The sequence below is a fragment of the Carassius carassius genome, chromosome 49, assembly GCF_963082965.1.
Source record: "Carassius carassius chromosome 49, fCarCar2.1, whole genome shotgun sequence".
In the NCBI taxonomy this organism is placed as follows: domain Eukaryota; kingdom Metazoa; phylum Chordata; class Actinopteri; order Cypriniformes; family Cyprinidae; genus Carassius; species Carassius carassius.
In genome coordinates this window covers 750,165-768,754 of record NC_081803.1, presented here as the reverse complement: position 1 = coordinate 768,754, position 18,590 = coordinate 750,165, and the positions used below count along the sequence as shown (strand labels likewise).

At 39.0% G+C, this 18,590-nt stretch overlaps 1 protein-coding gene across 1 annotated transcript in view; it reads right to left on the bottom strand.

Moving 5' to 3' along the window:
* LOC132132674 (phospholipid phosphatase-related protein type 1-like) overlaps positions 1–18,590 on the bottom strand; it is a 124,849-nt gene that overhangs the window by 34,908 nt on the left and 71,351 nt on the right. Inside the window, exon 3 of the mRNA XM_059545144.1 lies at positions 13,467–13,655. Within this exon, the coding sequence (XP_059401127.1) occupies positions 13,467–13,655 (189 nt within the window). The remainder of the gene's footprint in view (positions 1–13,466; positions 13,656–18,590) is intronic.

Here is an 18,590-nt window from a genome sequence, read left to right as displayed (position 1 = left end):
TGGCCTGCCTGCAGTCCAGATCTTTCACCTATAGAGAACATTTGGCACATCATTAAACGAAAAATACGTCAAAGACGACCACGAACTCTTCAGCAGCTGGAAATCTATATAAGGCAAGAATGGGATCAAATTCCAACAGCAAAACTCCAGCAACTCATAGCCTCAATGCCCAGACGTCTTCAAACTGTTTTGAAAAGAAAAGGAGATGCTACACCATGGTAAACATGCCCCGTCCCAACTATTTTGAGACCTGTAGCAGAAATCAAAATTGAAATGAGCTCATTTTGTGCATAAAATTGTAAACTTTCTCAGTTTAAACATTTGCTATGTTATCTATGTTATATATATATATATATATATATATATATATATATATATAGAGTAGGAGACATTTTGGGGATGGTAAAGGTTTTGTCCACTGGGTAGTGCTGTGGTTATGTTTAATTAGAGCACCTAAGCAAAACTGTGTGTGTTGCAGTGTTGGTAACTGGGAAGCAGTTTTTGAGCGCATGGCAGATTAGCCCGTAAGGTGGATTCTAGTTGTATGCGGTTCATAAGGTATGGCTTTGTGTGTACATGTGAACAAGGAGCGGCCACAAGAAGTTTGAGATCATGTTTAATGAAGCTCAAGTAATAAAGAAAGACATTTGTTATGCATCTACATCTGTCTACATGAACTCTGTTTGTACGTGTTCTACACTTGCTTAATCCTATTATCAACAGCAACGGCATTGGACTACAACAAGCATTTTCCGGGATTTGTGATATCACAAATATTGACGGATGGGATGTGAATTGGTTGAGCTGCACTAGAGAAGGCAATGAGTGTGATATATACGTAGTTGACCATGAAGACTGGAAAAAAGACATTTCACTCAGACTGAAAAAACCAAAATTATTAGATCCTCATGAGAAATATTCAAAATTAGATCACTACAGTAATTGCAAAGTAAAGACATGACCACTGGACAGCAAAATGCTTACTGGGTCAGAAGGGTCAGAAAAAAAAACAGGTGGAGAAGAACAGAAAAACATAAACTGCAAAAGAATTAAGAATTAAAGTGAAGAATTAGGTGTGACACTATCAGAGAGCATTTAGTTGACAGTGCCACCATTTTCCAGAACTGCAACTTTCCTGGAGTCTCAGAATTACAATGTGTCAGGTTCTGAGAGACGTAAAAGATCCCAAAAAATGACTTAATTAGAATAGCATGACGTATTGTGGAATATTATTTATTAAGACCTTATATATAAGCTTTATGAACAGATAGGTTTTGAGTGATTCTTGAAGGACTAGCATCACCTCCTCTTGTACGATGGTTTGAGGAATATATCTTCCAGATAGTACCGCCACTCCCTATATGCAGAGTACGCATTCTTCATAGGGCACCAACTCCCAGAGGGGGCACCATCCCAGTTGCTCAAAAAAAAACAAAAAAAACATGCTCCATTCTCCCGTCCGCGCTCGCGACCGCTCGCATCTCATGTTTGCGGCTCACTGTTCGTAATTGATGGATGGACATCTATGCCCGGGTAAAGGACATCAACAATCAGGCACAGAGAAAAGAAAACTAAAGAAAGTAAACAAAAAAAAAACAGGCATAAAGTTGGCTTCACATTGGACATTCGAGAGTCTCAAATTTAGGGACCGTCTCTAAATTACATGTGATATTGTTATACACATTTCTAACGTCAGTAGCATTTGAAGAAAATGACTTACAGTCATAAAAACAACTGTAATCGTTAATTTAGGTGTCAGCTACAATGCACACCTTATACATTTTTTATATATATTAAAATAAAGTGTTACTAAAGTTATATATATTGTTCTGTGTATGTGATTTCAAAGTCTAGATGGGTTGGATTAACCCTTTAACTGCCGTATCCCTTAAAACTTGATTGCCAGAGGGTTACTGTAAATGCTTATGCCCGCTGGGCACAGTTTGTGCCACCGGGGTGGCGTTTGCACTGATGGCTTGAGCCCGCCATCGCTGCTTGCAGCTATAGTTAGGGCCCGAACACCGATGGTGCGAGGACCCTCTTGGAATTGCTCCGTTTATTATTATTATTATTATTATTATTATTCTCCAAACTTAATCGCATTTTTGAGGGCCTAAACATACTCAAAAATTCATGAAACTTTGCACACACCTCAGAACTGATGAAAATTGACGTCTGATATGGTTTCATAGCTCCGTTTCACGTACATCTACAAAAATCGGTACACACATGTAACACACCAGTACCTACAAAAAAGTCTCTTGGTACGAAATCCTAATCCCAACAGGAAGTCGGTTATTTTTAATATTATGAGCAAATTTTGTGTCATTTTTGCCATTTCCATGAGTTGTATTTTAACGAACTCCTCCTAGAAACTTCAACTCCTCCAGATCAACACCAAATTTGGTATGTCTAATCTAAAGGCCTTTGCGATGTTAAATTGCGAAGATTTTGAGTTTTCATTAAAGGGCGTGTCCGTGGTGGCCTGGCGAATTTCGATGATTCGCCATGAAAAATGAAGTTGCTATAACTCAGACATACAATGTCCAATGTGCCCAAAACTTCACATGTTTAATAAGACTCCTGACCTGAACATATTTACATGCCCATATTCAGTTATAGTCATAGCGCCACCTATAGGCAACAGGAAGTGACATATTTTACACTTCGACAGACTACTCCTAGAAATTTTTTGACATCAATGTCTTTTTTATGGTCAGTCTAATCTAAAGGCCTGTGCAATGTTAAATTGTGAAGATCTTGAGTTTTCGTTAAGGGGCGTGTCCATGGCGCCATGACAAAATTCAAAGTCTCGCCATGGGAATAAAAGATGTTATAACTCAGGCATAAAATGTACGATCTTCCCCAAACTTCACATGTTTGATAAAAGTCCTGGCCTGAACAGATCTGAAGGCCAAAATTCCATCGGCTGTGGCAAAATGGCTCGATAGCGCCACCTATACACTTTCAACGGAGTGCGCCTCGATCTATGTTTCACGTACATGTACAAAAATTGGTACACACATGTACCACACCAATATCTACAAAAAAGTCTCTTGGTACGAAATCATAATCCCAACAGGAAGTCGGTTATTTTGAATTTTCCCTGCAAAATTGGTGTTGTTTTTGCCATTTTGAGGGGTTGTACTTTAACGAACTCCTCCTAGAGATTTATTCAGATGAACACCAAACTTGGTCAGTGTAATCTAAAGCCATTTGCGATGTTAAATTGCGAAGGACTTGAGGTTTCGTTAAAGGGCGTGTCCATGGCGGCCTGACAAATTTCGATGTTTCGCCGTGAAAAAGGAAGTTGGTGTAACTCAGACATACAATGTCCAATCTGCCCCAAACTTCACATGTTGGATAAGACTCTTGACCTGAACAGATCTACATGCCAATATTCAGTTATAGTCATAGCGCCACCTATTGGCAACAGGAAGTGACATATTTTACACTGCGACAAACTACTCCTAGAAATTTTATGATATCAATGTCTTTTTTGTGGTCAGTCTAATCTAAAGACCTGTGTGATGTTTAGTTGTGAAGATCTTGAGTTTTCGTTAAAAGGCGTGTCCATGGCGCCTTGACGAAGTTTGATGTGTCGCCAAGGGAATAAAAGATGTTATAACTCAGGCATAAAATGTCCGATCTTGCCCAAACTTCACATGTGTGATAAGGGTCCTGGCCTGAACAGATTTGAAGGCCAATATTCCATTGGGTGTGGCTAAATGGCTCGATAGCGCCACCTATACACTTTCAACTGAGTGCATATTCACTTTCAATGGAGTGCGCCTCAAGCTATGTTTCACGTACATGTACAAAAATCGGTACACACATGTAACACACCAATATCTACGAAAAAGTCTCTTGGTACGAAATCCGAATCTAAACAGGAAGTCAGTTATTTAGAATGTTCTCTGCAAAATTGGTGTTGTTTTTGGCATTTTCAGGGGTTGTACTTTAACGAACTCCTCCTAGAGATTTATTCAGATCAGCATCAAACTTGGTCAGTTAAATCTAAAGGCCTTTGCGATGTAAAATTGGGAAGATCTTGAGATTTCGTTAAAGGGAGTGTCCATGGCGGCCTGACAAATTTCGATGTTTCGCCATGAAAAAGGAAGTTGCTGTAACTCAGACATACAATGTCCAATCTGCCCCAAACTTCGCATGTTAGATAAGACTTCTGCCCTTAACAGATCTACATGCCCATATTCAATTATAGTCAAAGAGCACCTGCTGGCAACAGGAAATGACATATTTTACGCTGAGACAAACTACTCCTAGAGATTTTTTGACATTAATGTATTTTTGTGGTCAGTCTAATCTAAAGGCCTGTGTAATGTTAAATTGTGGCAATCTTGAGTTTTTGTTAAAGAACATGTCCATGGCAAAAATGACAAAATTTGATGTCTCGCCACAGCAAGAGAAGTTGTTGTAACTCAGGCATAAAATGTTTGATCTTCCCCAAACTTCACATGTTCGATAAGAGTGCAGCCCTGAACACATCTGAAGGCAAATATTCCATTATAATGATAGCGCCACCTGCTGGCAACAGGAAGATTGGAACATATATGGAATAAACATTGATATATTCTACTTATATTTATGAGTTTAAATGCATATTTCTCACCGTTCACCTATTTACTAAAGCCACTCGCTGCCGGTGAGCCCGGGTGCGAGGGCCCGTTCATCGCTGCTTGCAGCTTTAATTAGGGCCCGAGCACCGATGGTGTGAGGACCCTCTTGGAATTGCTCCGTTTATTATTATTATTATTATTATTATTATTATTATTCTCCAGGATGAATCGCATTTTTGAGGGCCTAAACATACTCAAAAAGTCATGAAACTTTGCACACACCTCAGAACCGGCGAAAATGTACATCTGATATGGGTTTCAGAAGTGGGTGTGGCAAAATGACTCGACAGCGCCACCTATACATGTTCAACGGTGTGCGCCTCAAGCTATGTTTCACGTACATGTATGAAAATCGGTACACACATGTAACTCTCCAATACCTACAAAAAAGTCTCTTAGAGCAAAATTCTAAACCCAACAGGAAGTCAGTTATTTTTAATATTATGAGCAAATTTTGTGTCATTTTTGCCATTTCCATGAGTTGTATTTTAACGAACTCCTCCTAGAAACTTATTCAGATCAACACCAAATTTGGTATGCCTAATCTAAAGGCCTTTGCGATGTTAAATTGCGAAGATTTTGAGTTTTCGTTAAAGGGCGTGTCCGTGGCGGCCTGGCGAATTTCGATGATTCGCCATGAAAAATGAAGTTGCTATAACTCAGACATACAATGTCCAATGTGCCCAAAACTTCACATGTTTAATAAGACTCCTGTCCTGAACATATTTACATGCCCATATTCAGTTATAGTCATAGCGCCACCTGCTGGCAACAGGAAGTGACATATTTTACACTTCGACAGACTACTCCTAGAAATTTTTTGACATCAATGTCTTTTTTATGGTCAGTATAATCTAAAGGCCTGTGCAATGTTAAATTGAGAAGATCTTGAGTTTTCGTTAAGGGGCGTGTCCATGGCTCCGTGACAAAATTCAAAGTCTCGCCATGGGAATAAAAGATGTTATAACTCAGGCATAAAATGTCCGATCTTCCCCAAACTTCACATGTGTGATAAAAGTCCTGTCCTGAACAGATCTGAAGGCCAATATTCCATCGGGTGTGGCAAAATGGCTCTATAGCGCCACCTATACACTTTCAACGGAGTGCACCTCGAGCTATGTTTCACGTACATGTACAAAAATTGGTACACACATGTAACACACCAATACCTACAAAAAGTCTCTTGCTACGAAATCCTAATCCCAACAGGAAGTCGGTTATTTAGAATTTTCTCTGCAAAATTGGCGTTGTTTTTGCCATTTTCAGGGGTTGTACTTTAACGAACTCCTCCTAGAGATTTATTCAGATGAACACCAAACTTGGTCAGTTAAATCTAAAGGCCTTTGCGATGTTAAATTGCGAAGATCTTGAGGTTTCGTTAAAGGGCGTGTCCATGGTGGCCTGACAAATTTTGATGTTTCGCCATGAAAAAGGAAGTTGCTGTAACTCAGACATACAATGTCCAATCCTGCCCCAAACTTCACATGTTAGATAAGACTTCTGCCCTTAACATATCTACATGCCCATATTCAGTTATAGTCATAGCGCCACCTGCTGGCAACAGGAAGTGACATGTTTTACGCTGCGACAAACTACTCCTAGAAATCTTTTGACATTAATGTATTTTTTGTGGTCAGTCTAATCTTAAGGCCTGTGCAATGTTAAATTGTGGAGATCTTCAGTTTTTGTTAAAGGGCGTGTCCATGGCGCCATGACAAAATTTGATGTTTTGCCACAGCAAGAGAAGTTATTGTAACTCAGGCATAAAATGTTCAATCTTCCCCAGAATCTGCATGTTTGATAAGAGTCCTGACCTGAACACATCTGAAGGCCAATATTCCATTATAATGATAGCGCCACCTGCTGGCAACAGAAAGATTGGCACATATATGGAATAAACATTGATATATTCCACTTATATTTATGAGTTTAAATGCATATTTCTCACCGTTCATCTATTTACTAAAGCCACTCGCTGGCGGTGAGCCCGGGTGCGAGGGCCCGTTCATCGCTGCTTGCAGCTTTAATTAGGGCCCGAGCACCGAGGTGCGAGGACCCTCTTGTATCTGCTTTGTTTATTATTATTATTATTATTATTATTCTCCCGAATGAATCGCATTTTTGAGGGCTTAAACATGCTCAAAAAGTCATGAAACTTTGCACATGCGTCAAACCTGGTGAAAAGTTTCGTCTGATATAGGATTCAGAAGAGGGTGTGTCAAAATGGCTCGACAGCGCCAGCTATACTAAGAAAATCAACAGCCTTCCAGCTATGTTTCACGTACATGCACGAAAATTGGCACACATATGTAACACACCAATACCTACAAAAAAGACTCTTGCAGCAAAATTCTAAACCCAACAGGAAGTTGGTTATTTTTAATATTATGAGCAAATTTTGTGTAATTTTGGTCATTTCCATGTGTTGTATTTTAACGAACTCCTCCTAGAGATTTCTTCAAATCAACACCAAATTTGGTATGCCTAATCTAAAGGCCTTTGCGATGTTAAATTGCGAAGATCTTGAGTTTTCGTTGAAGGGTGTGTCCGTGGCGGCCTGGCGAATTTCGATAATTCGCCATGAAAAATGAAGTTGCTATAACTCAGACATACAATGTCCAATCTGCCCCAAACTTCACATGTTTGATGAGACTCTGAACCTGAACAGATTGACATGCCCATATTCAGTTATAGTCATAGCGCCACCTATTGGCAACAGGAAGTGACATATTTTACACTGCGACTAACTACTTCTAGAAATTTTATGACATCAATGTCTTTTTTGTGGTCAGTCTAATCTAAAGGCCTGTGCGATGTTAAGTTGTGAAGATCTTGAGTTTTCGTTAAAAGGCGTGTCCATGGCGCCATGACGAAGTTTGATGTCTCGCCATGGGAATACAAGATGTTATAACTCAGGCATAAAATGTCCTATCTTCCCCAAACTTCACATGTGTGATAAGAGTCCTGGCCTGAACACATCTGTAGGCCAATATTCCATCAGGTATTGGCGTTGTTTTTGCCATTTTCAGGGGTTGTACTTTAACGAACTCCTCCTAGAGATTTATTCAGATCAACACCAAACTTGGTCAGTTAAATCTTAAGGCCTTTGCGATGTTAAATTGCGAAGATCTTGAGGTTTCGTTAAAGGGCGTGTCCATGGCGGCCTGACAAATTTCGATGTTTCGCCATGAAAAAGGAACTTGCTGTAACTCAGACATACAATGTCTAATCTGCCCCAAACTTCACATGTTAGATAAGACTTCTGCCCTTTACAGATCTACATGGCTATATTCAGTTATAGTCATAGCGCCACCTGCTGGCAACAGGAAGTGACATGTTTTACGCTGCGACAAACTACTCCTAGAAATCTTTTGACATTAATGTATTTTTTGTGGTCAGTCTAATCTAAAGGCCTGTGCAATGTTAAATTGTGGAGATCTTGAGTTTTTGTTAAAGGGCGTGTCCATGGCGCCGTGACAAAATTCAAAGTCTCGCCATGGGAATAAAAGATGTTATAACTCAGGCATAAAATGTCCGATCTTCCCCAAACTTCACATGTGTGATAAAAGTCCTGGCCTGAACAGATCTGAAGGCCAATATTCCATCGGGTGTGGCAAAATGGCTCGATAGCACCACCTATACACTTTCAACGGAGTGCGCATCGAGCTATGTTTCACGTACATGTACAAAAATTGGTACACACATGTAACACACCAATACCTACAAAAAAGTCTCTTGGTACGAAATCCTAATCCCAACAGGAAGTCGGTTATTTTGAATTTTCCTTGCAAAATTTGTGTTGTTTTTGCCATTTTCAGGGGTTGTACTTTAACGAACTCCTCCTAGAGATTTATTCAGATCAACACCAAACTTGGTCAGTGTAATTTAAAGCCATTTGCGATGTTAAATTGCGAAGGACTTGAGGTTTCGTTAAAGGGCGTGTCCATGGCGGCCTGACAAATTCCGATGTTTCGCCATGAAAAAGGAAGTTGCTGTAACTCAGACATACAATGTCCAATCTGCCCCAAACTTCACATGGTGGATAAGACTCTTGACCTGAACAGATCTACATGCCAATATTCAGTTATAGTCATAGCGCCAGCTATTGGCAAGAGGAAGTGAAATATTTTACACTGCGACAAACTACTCCTAGACATTTTATGACATCAATGTTATTTTTGTGGTCAGTCTAATCTAAAGACCTGTGTGATGTTTAGTTGTGAAGATCTTGAGTTTTCGTTAAAAGGCGTGTCCATGGCGCCATGATGAAGTTCGATGTGTCGCCATGGGAATAAAAGATGTTATAACTCAGGCATAAAATGTTCAATCTTCCCCAGAATCTGCATGTTTGATAAGAGTCCTGACCTGAACACATCTGAAGGCCAATATTCCATTATAATAATAGCGCCACCTGCTGGCAACAGGAAGATTGGCACATATATGGAATAAACATTGATATATTTTACTTATATTTATGAGTTTAAACGGATATTTCTCACCGTTAACCTATTTACTAAAGCCACTCACTGCCGGTGAGCCCGGGTGCGAGTGCCCGTTCATCGCTGCTTGCAGCTTTAATTTATATTATATTGCATTTCTGTAAATAGATCATTGTAAATATTACACATTGCACCTTTAAGTAAATTATTTGGCACTTTGCATTGTGAATGTCAGAGTGCATCAAACTCTTTCTAATAGTTTCAATAATTTCTCCATTTTATGAGCAAAATCAGGTTTTCAGAAGTCTTCTGTGATGTGAAATTGAGTGAACCTCTAATGATCAGTTCACTATGTCCTTGTATTATTTTGAGTAAATCAACTGTAACTAATCACAGCGTTTCGCACTAAAGATAACAATTTGACTCCTGGCAGAAGCCATAAATATTCAAAGGCGTATTCAAAGTCGTAAATATCAAATATTATTCATACTTTAAGAAACCAAGCAATATTTTATCCCAAACTGAAAACTGTCATTTTCTTATCCTTATGTTGCTACACAGCACTTTTTTTCTTAAGATCTTAAGATCATTCTGCATAATGGAAATGGTACATTGTGTTTATTTACAAAACTTTTGTTTAGGATTCATTTATGCACCATTTTTTTTTTATCTAAACACAAATGTGACAAAACTGAAATTTTGGACTGTTCCTCATCCACACACAACATGTCTTTATAAGATGCATTTATCTTAAATGTGTCCTTCAGTATTCCACATAAATAAATAAATGAAACAAACATGTTGGAATGTATAGGCCATGATAAAATTTCATTTTGGTTGGTCTTTTCTTTTAATATTTCAAAGGTATTATACAAGCTTCATATGCACACCCTTAATTCTTTAGGACAGTGGTTCTCAACCAGGGGTCCAGGGCCCACCAGGGAGCCTTAGGCAAATCTCATAGGCTTGGGTAAATTTTAAAATTAATAAAGAGTTGCTGCAGGTCTTTATATCTCTCGAATCAAACTCACTTTGGCTTGTTTAGAGTTGATTGCTGTGCTTGGAATGATGGAACTGAAAGGCAGTGTTCGTTTCTGAATAATAGAGTACAGATGAAATGCTGAAAATCTGTTGCTTGAGATACAGGCAGAAGTATAAAGATGAATTAATTTAATATATAATACTTACTTGACAATACTTATTGACATATTTAATAATTTGGTGAATGTTTTATAGGTGGTCATGGATCATATTCCACATAAAAATCAAAATACCTTTTCATATAAATGTATGCAATCATTAATTCATAGAAGCCAATTATTTATTTATCATTAATTTATTATAAAATTAGTAGTGGTAGGCCGTTATCGGCGTTAACGTGCTGCGTTAATGGGAGACTCTTATCGGGCGATTGAAAAAAATATCACCGTCTATTCTCAAAGTTGGGTTGGGAGCTGGGTCTATACTACGCGAGCTATGATGACTTTCACCTTGATATTTTAGCACGGATGTATGCCTAATTGAATTGCACTGTAGGGGGCAAGAACGAGTCTTCGAACCTGTGTGTATGCCTACTGTGAAATTACCACATCAAACGTGACGTGCTAACATGGATGCAGCTGAAGCCGCCGAGAATGCTCCAGGGAATTTCTTTTTTTTTTTTTAAAAGAAGCTTCCCAATGGAAACCACGACTAGACGCACGCCTCTTTCACACATACTCGATCTGCAGTGCGTATGCAGTCCGTGTGCGTTACGTATGTGGTGCAGAAGCAGCACGGACTCATACTCATTGTGCTTTCACACAGGACGCGTTTGCAATCCGCTACTCTGTACGTGAATGATCGCTGCACTGCTGCAGATGCAAAGCTCCTGGAACGAACTGACGGACTGCAACCGTGTGAACGCTGGAATCCGTTAACATGGGTGCGTAAAAAAATACGAAACACATACGCACTGCAGACGGATTATGTGTGGAACAGACGTAAGGTTGTTTGCACCTTGTGCAATGTGGAATTCGTTTACCTTGTGATGCATTTTGGAAACAGGAGATGAGCCCCTGGTCTAATGCACCACCTGGATTGAGAAACCCATCTAAAAGACTTAACGTTACTTTTAGTCATTATTTTATTTTGGTAGCACACATATTTTGTATCCCTTAGGCAGAATTCAAATGAGCCATTTTACATTTACATTTATTCATTTAGCAGACGCTTTTATCCAAAGCGACTTACAGATGAGGACAGTGGAAGCAATCAAAAACAACAAAAAGAGCAATGATATATACGTGCTATAACAAGTCTCAGTTAGGTTAACACAGTGCACCTAGAATGGGATTTTAAATAATACAAATAAAAATAAAAAAATAACCGATAGAGTAAAAAAAGAATAGAGCAAGCTAGTGTTAGAGGTCTTAACACATACACATACACACATACAATTGCATAATAAATGAAAAGAAAATAGAATACAAAAAGATTAGAAAGGTAGGTAGATTATTTTCAAGAATAGAATTGGAATAGTGAGTGTTTAAGTTAGAGGGTCAAATAAAGATGGAAGAGATGTGTTTTAAGCCGATTCTTGAAGATGGCTAAGGACTCAGCTGCTCAGATCGAGTTGGGGAGGTCATTCCACCAGGAGGGAACATTTAATTTAAAAGTCCGTAAAAGTGACTTTGTGCTTCTTTGGGATGGCACAATCAAGCGACGTTCATTTTAATCTAGATTAATCTATGATCTATGCACACCACTAATAATTACATTTATAAAGCATGGGCATATCTGTTGAACCCTTTTAATTTAATTACACTTTAAATAATGCAGCTTTTGTAGAAAGATATTTGGCTTTATAGACCATCAGATTTTTGCAATGTTTTAATGTTACATTGATAAAATAATGTTTAAATGAAAAAATCATAATAGTACCAAAATCAAAGCTTATTTTTCTCTAATCATCTAATTATTACAAGAAAAATGTAATTCCTTTAAAGGATATTATGCCATTTTAAAGGGATTTATAACAATTTCAGTCTGTCTCCAGCACAAACCTACTGTACTGTAAGACTTCAGAAGAAAACAGTGCACACGTACTTCTGTTATACTTTTGTGCCATCTTTGAGTTTATAATCCTTGGTCACCTTCACTTTCGTTGTATGGAAAAGAGCAGCATGAACATCCTGCCTCAATGAACAACATCTAATACTTTGTGTTTGGCAGAGTATAACAGAGTTTTCATACCGGGGTGAATTACTTCTGCAATTATTCTTGATAAAAAAGTACATATATACATCCTCATGGTGTATCTAATTTGAAAAATGACCTCCGTAACTCCTATCTGCTACATTGCACTTTTGATAAAGGCCCAAGCACAGGCTGTAAAACTGAGACCATCATTTTTAGCAGAAATACTCTCTCTAATTTGTCTTTGGTTTTATGATCCGTGTGGTTATTAAAAGGGAATGAGTCACACTGAAACTCCACTCTGGAGACTAAATTGTATTTCCCATTCATGTTCTACACCGGCGCTTAATTGAAATATAGAGGTCAAATAATAATAATATTAATATAATAATAAAATGAAATTAAAATAATTGGGCTACTGAATTCTTTTTTTTCTTGAAAGAGGCATGAATGTAGTGTTTGTAGTGTGTTGGTATTGCAGTGCCCTCTGCTGTTCATAACCAACAATCACAAGAAAACAAAAACGGCTGAATTTGTTTATTGAAATAATCCATGATCTATTTGAATCATTCATTTATATTGATCTGTTTTACAAACCCATCTGCCAGAGATTCTTAGATCCCAATTCTACTAATTGTGCAACATCAATTGTGTAGGATTTTTTCTTAAAAATAATCATAATTATATTATATAGTGTGATTGCATCATATAATAATTGCTGTTAATAATGTTCATCGTCTGGCTGACTACGTCTTGTATTAATTTTTCTGAAAATTCCTGTCATATGCACATAAACTGACAGTCACCAATTATAAGCTACTACTATATATTGTAGAAACGTAATTTTCTGTAAAGTTGCTTTGTAACGATTTGTATTGTAAAAAGCACTATACAGGTAAACTTGTTATATTATATTATATTATATTATATTCATACAATGTGTTTGAATTTTAACAGAGTATAATACTATGTGTTTAGAGCACCCTCTCTGGCCACTGGAAGAAGAGTTTTTTTTGTTGTTTTAGTTATAGTAGTAGTATTTATAGTTATAGTTATAGTATTTATTAATCAGAAGGAAACTGAGCATTTAAAATTAATGTTGTTTACATCACCAGAAAGTAATAATCATAACTTATAAAATCCAGTCAACCTCACTGATGATCCAGTCGGTTGTTGGATGAACAGTCGGCGATCTGGAGCTATCACTACTCACGATGGCTGTGGGCGCTGCGGCCACCACACAGTAGAGGATGAGAGGAGGGATGAAGCTGCTCTCCTCCACCCCGGGGTACGGCTTCATCAGATCAGCGTCATTACAGAAGAAACCCTGGATATGGATCCCAAACGTGTCTGTGCATTCAAAGTAGTACGCCAGCAGCACCGTCCCAGCCATGATCACCAACTGGACAGATAATAGAGAAACAGACTTAACAAAAGTGTCTGTAGACATCTTTGTTTCACCAACACACACAATTTCCAAAAGTTGCCTCTTTTTCATCTCCACTCACCAAACCTCATGTAAGTATCTGTTTTCCTGCTTGCATTAGACTAGATATGTGCAGGTATTCGTAAAGCCATATATCACGGTAATGAATATGCATGATATTGTAATCACGGGCACTTCTTAATACCATGAGTGAGAGAGCGCTGAATGAAAGCACATTCACTCTCTGACAGCAGATGGCTCTAAACTGCAGAAAATGCAGCCGTTACCCTGGAACCCCCATAAATAAAGCAGCTGTGCTACTTTCTAAAGCATATTTAAATAATTTTAAATAGCCATTTAGATTTTGTGGATTTGCTATGGTGTTCATCACAGTGCTAAATACTTAAATATTTAGACTAAATAGGCTATTTATTTTCACATTTTAATCTGGACTACAACATGCCCCTAAATATTGTTTTAAAGTGTTTTGATTACTGTTCATTCACACTTTACATTAGGGCTTCATTCGTTAATTCATTAGTTAACATAAACTGCCAATGACAAATTCTTCTGAACATTCATCAATCTTAGGTATTCCAACATTTAATAACATGTTAAAATCAAATGTTGCAGCTGTATCATTTAATAAACTAAGACTAGCTATTGCTCATTTTGAATGTTAATGGTTAACTAATGAGATCTTATTGTAAAGTGATACCGATTGCTTTCTATAGTTTTATTTATTTTTTTCACTTTATTTTTTTTCTGTATTGGTTTATTGTATTTAAATGTTCAGTTATTTTTGTTATAAAAAAAAAAGTTATTTAACCTTATATACTGTATTATGACCACTTTTTTAAACTAAATTTCAATACTGTGATAATACCATATAACATGATAAAAGCATTAGCATTTAATCGCAACAGGAAAAATTTGATACCGGCACATCCCTACATAAGACCCACTCATAAGTTATTTTTTAATCCTCTAAAACACTCCTCAAGCATTAATTTCCAAGAAGCATCTGAGAGTACAGCTGAAGGCTGCTTAAAAGTTATGTTAATTAAGAAGAAGAAATTGATACTATTATTTAGCAAAGACGGCTAAATCCTGTTCTTCAGAACTTTCAAATCATCCTTTCAATTCATCAGCGAATCCTAAAAAAAAAAAAAAAAAAAAGAATGTTTCCATAAAAATATTCAGCAGCACAACTGTTTTCAGCATTGATGATAATCAGGTGTTAATGTTCCTTGAGCAAAAAATATAACTATTTTACTGTCATTGTGATCCAACAATTGCAGCCATGATAAGAATAAGAAACTTTAAAAACATTTATTTATTCCAATGTTGGCTGCCTGTCACCATTTGAGTTGCCATGGACAACTTTGTTTATGTGTTTTCCTGTGTTTGGTTTTGTTTTAGTTCCTGTGTGCCCTTATTTGGTTATGTTTCTAGTCTCGTTTAGCTGGATTAGTTTACCTTAATCACCTGTGTTTAGTTAATTATCCTGATCTGTCTATGTATTTAAGTTGCTCCCTTTCTGTCACTCGTGGTTCGGTCACCGTTGTATTATGTTGTGTTTTCCCCTGTTTATCTGCCTGAGTTTAAAGTCCGTTTTTAAACTGTGAATTTTTTGACTTTGCCTGCTGTTTCACTTGCCTGGCTTCTCAACACAACCTGTGACAGATGACCGAACCATTCAAAATGAACTGGGCTAAGGACAAGCTGTTTAACATCCAACTGGGTGGATGGCCTTTTGAGGAATATGTGGAGGAGTTCCTGAGTGTTTTTTATCCGGTGAGATGGAGCGTTCACATGGTTAGCACTTGCTCCCGGATGGGACTCGACAATGATAATTTGTTTAGATTCCTTTCTCCTTAAGATTGTTACAGATCCATAGTGGACTTTATTAATTACGTCAATTGAAATGATTAAGATTTATTTGTTGATGTAGCTAATGATGAGAGTCGATTCCCTATCCAGAAGCATGTGGACGTTCCAGCTCACCACAAACCAGCACCCTACACATACCTCTCCAATGGCTGCGTCCACTCCTACCCATCTGTGTTTCTCCATGCCAGGAAGGAGGTTTCTAATTGAGCTGACCTGGGAGTAAAAGTGGCGGACTGAATTAACTGAAATCCGCTTTCATTCTCAGTGTCCAGCTCCTCCTAAGGTGGCGGATTGCGCTGCAGAACCTCCAGAAGTGGCGGAGTCCGCTCCAGAATGCCCACTCACCCCACAGTGCTCAACTGGAAGCCCACTCATGCCACAGAGCTCAGCCGGGAGCCCAGCACTCCTAAGTGTCCTTAATTTCAGCTGGTTCCATCCCGCTCTCATGAGTCCCTCCAGCTCTCCTGAATCTCCGCTGGTTCCCTCCAGCTCTCCTGAGTGTCCTGGATATCTGCTGGTTCTGTCCAGGTCTCCTGACAAGAGGTTGAGCAGCTGACTGTCTGGTGCAGTCTAAACAACCTGGAGCTGAACATGCTCAAAACAGTGGAGATGATCGTGGACTTAAGGAGAAACCCCCCTGCACTCCCCCCACTCACCATCATGAACAGCACTGTGACTGTAGTGGAGTCATTCAGATTCCTGGGAATCACCATCTCTCAGGACCTGAAGTGGGACAATCACATTGACTCCATTGTGAAAAAGGCCCAACAAAGGTTTTACTTCCTTCGCCAGCTGAGGAAGTTTAACCTGCCACAGGAGCTGCTGAAACAGTTCTACTCATCCGTCATTGAGTCTGTCCTGTGTACTTCAATAACTGTCTGGTTTGGTTCAGCAACAAAATCAGACATCAGAAGACTACAGAGAACTGTTCGGACTGCTGAAAGGATTATTGGTGCTCCCCTGCCCACCCTTCAAGAACTGTATACATCCAAAGTGAGGAAAAGGGCTCAGAAAATCACTCTGGATCCCTCACATCCAAGTTACCCCATCTTTGAACTTTTGCCATCTGGCCGGCGCCTTAGAGCCGCAAATACCAGAACAGTCAGGCACAAGAACAGTTTCTTCCCCCAGGCAATCTACCTCATGAACAGTTAAATGTTCCCCACTTATGCTTATGCAATAAAAATGTGCAATATCCTTATATTTATTTGTTACCCCTCTATCCTAGTATATCCCTGCATCTTACTCAATCCTATTCCATTATCATTTATAGCTCAATTGTTAATACGCTTATTTATTTGCCAATTTTTTTTGTGTGTAGTTGTCTCTGTGTACTGGAAGCTTAAGTCACTAAAACAAATCCCTTGTATGTGCAAGCATACTTGGCAAAAAAACTCTTTCTGATTCTGATTCTGAATCTTCGCTGGTTCCGTCCAGCTCTCCTATGTCTCCTGAATCTCTGCTGGTTCCGTCCCGCTCTCATGAGTCCCTCCAGCTCTCCTGAATCTCCGCTGGTTCCCTCCAGCTCTCCTGAGTGTCCTGGATATCTGCTGGTTCTGTCCAGCTCTCCTGGGTCTCCTTAATCTCTGCTGGTTCCGTCCAACTCTCTTGGGTCTCCTGAATCTCCTCTGGTTCCTTCCAGGTCTCCTGAATCTCTGCTGGTTCTGTCCAGCTCTCCTGGGTCTCCTGAATCTCAGCTGGTTCCGTCCAGCTCTACTAGGTCTACTGAATCTACACTGGATACGTCTAGCTCTCCTGGGTCTACTGAATCTCCGCTGGTCCCAGCTAGCTCGCCGGCATATCCAGAGTCCCGGGAAGGTCCACCCAAACCTTCGTCAGCCAGCTTCACTCCTCCAGAGCTCACTCCAGAACCCATCTTTAAAGAATTTTTGGGTGGGGCCATATGCCGTGGCCATAGTGGCCGAGTCAGAGAACCTGGACAAGACTACGAAGGCCCATCCTCCATGGCCTCCGGAAAAGCATGCTCCTCCATGGCCTAGGGAAAGGCCGGCGCCAGCCCCTTGAACTGCCAGCACTGCCCTGGAAGGGCGCTCACCCCACCTGGTCTGGTTTAGCCTGATTAGTTTACCTTAATCGCCTGTGTTTTGTTAATTATCCTGGTCTGTCTATGTATTTAATTGGCTCCCTTTCTGTCACTCGTGGTTCGGTCACAATTATACTGTGTTGTGTTTTCCCTTGTTTATTTGCCTGAGTTTGAAGTCTGTTCATTCATTCATTCACTTTTATTTATAGAGCACTTTACAACTACACCTGCAAACCAAAATGCTGTACAATCAAGAAACACTTCATTAAAACACACAACTTAAAACACACAATCTATTAAACAACAAAGACTAGCCCATCCTTTCAAAGGCTAAAGACAAGTAGTAGTTTTTGACTTTAACTTTAAAAGCACTTAAAGATGAGACCTCCCTAAGTTCCCGAGGAAGACTATTCCAGAGCCTCGGCCCTGCAACAGCAAAAGCCTCATCCCCTTTTAACTTTAAATGAGTATGAGGGACAGTTATTATTTATTTATTAGATCCAATAACATAATTTATTATTGGATCTTAGAGACCTAGGTACTTGACGAACAGCAATGAGCTTAGGCACGTAAGCAGGGGCCATCCCATGCACTGCTTTAAAAACATACCAAAGATTTTTATATTTTATCCTGTAGTTCACTGGTAGCCACTTGAGAGAAGCTAAACTAGGAGATGTATGATAACTTTTCTTAGCACCCACTAGCAGCCTAGCTTCTGCATTCTGAACTAATTGCAAGCATGAAATAGTGGTCTGGCAGGACTCCACATACAACACATTACAATAGTCCAGGCGAGACAAAACAAAGGCATTAAGTCTTTCCTTGACAGAATAGGCTTTAGTCAAGCAATAGACCTGATCTAAAAAAGGGCAAAAAACCCTTTACTGTAGCATTAATCTGCTTGTCAAATTTCAGCTCTGAATCAAACACCACACTTAAGTTCCTTGTTTGGTCATGGCAATATCGGACTATGA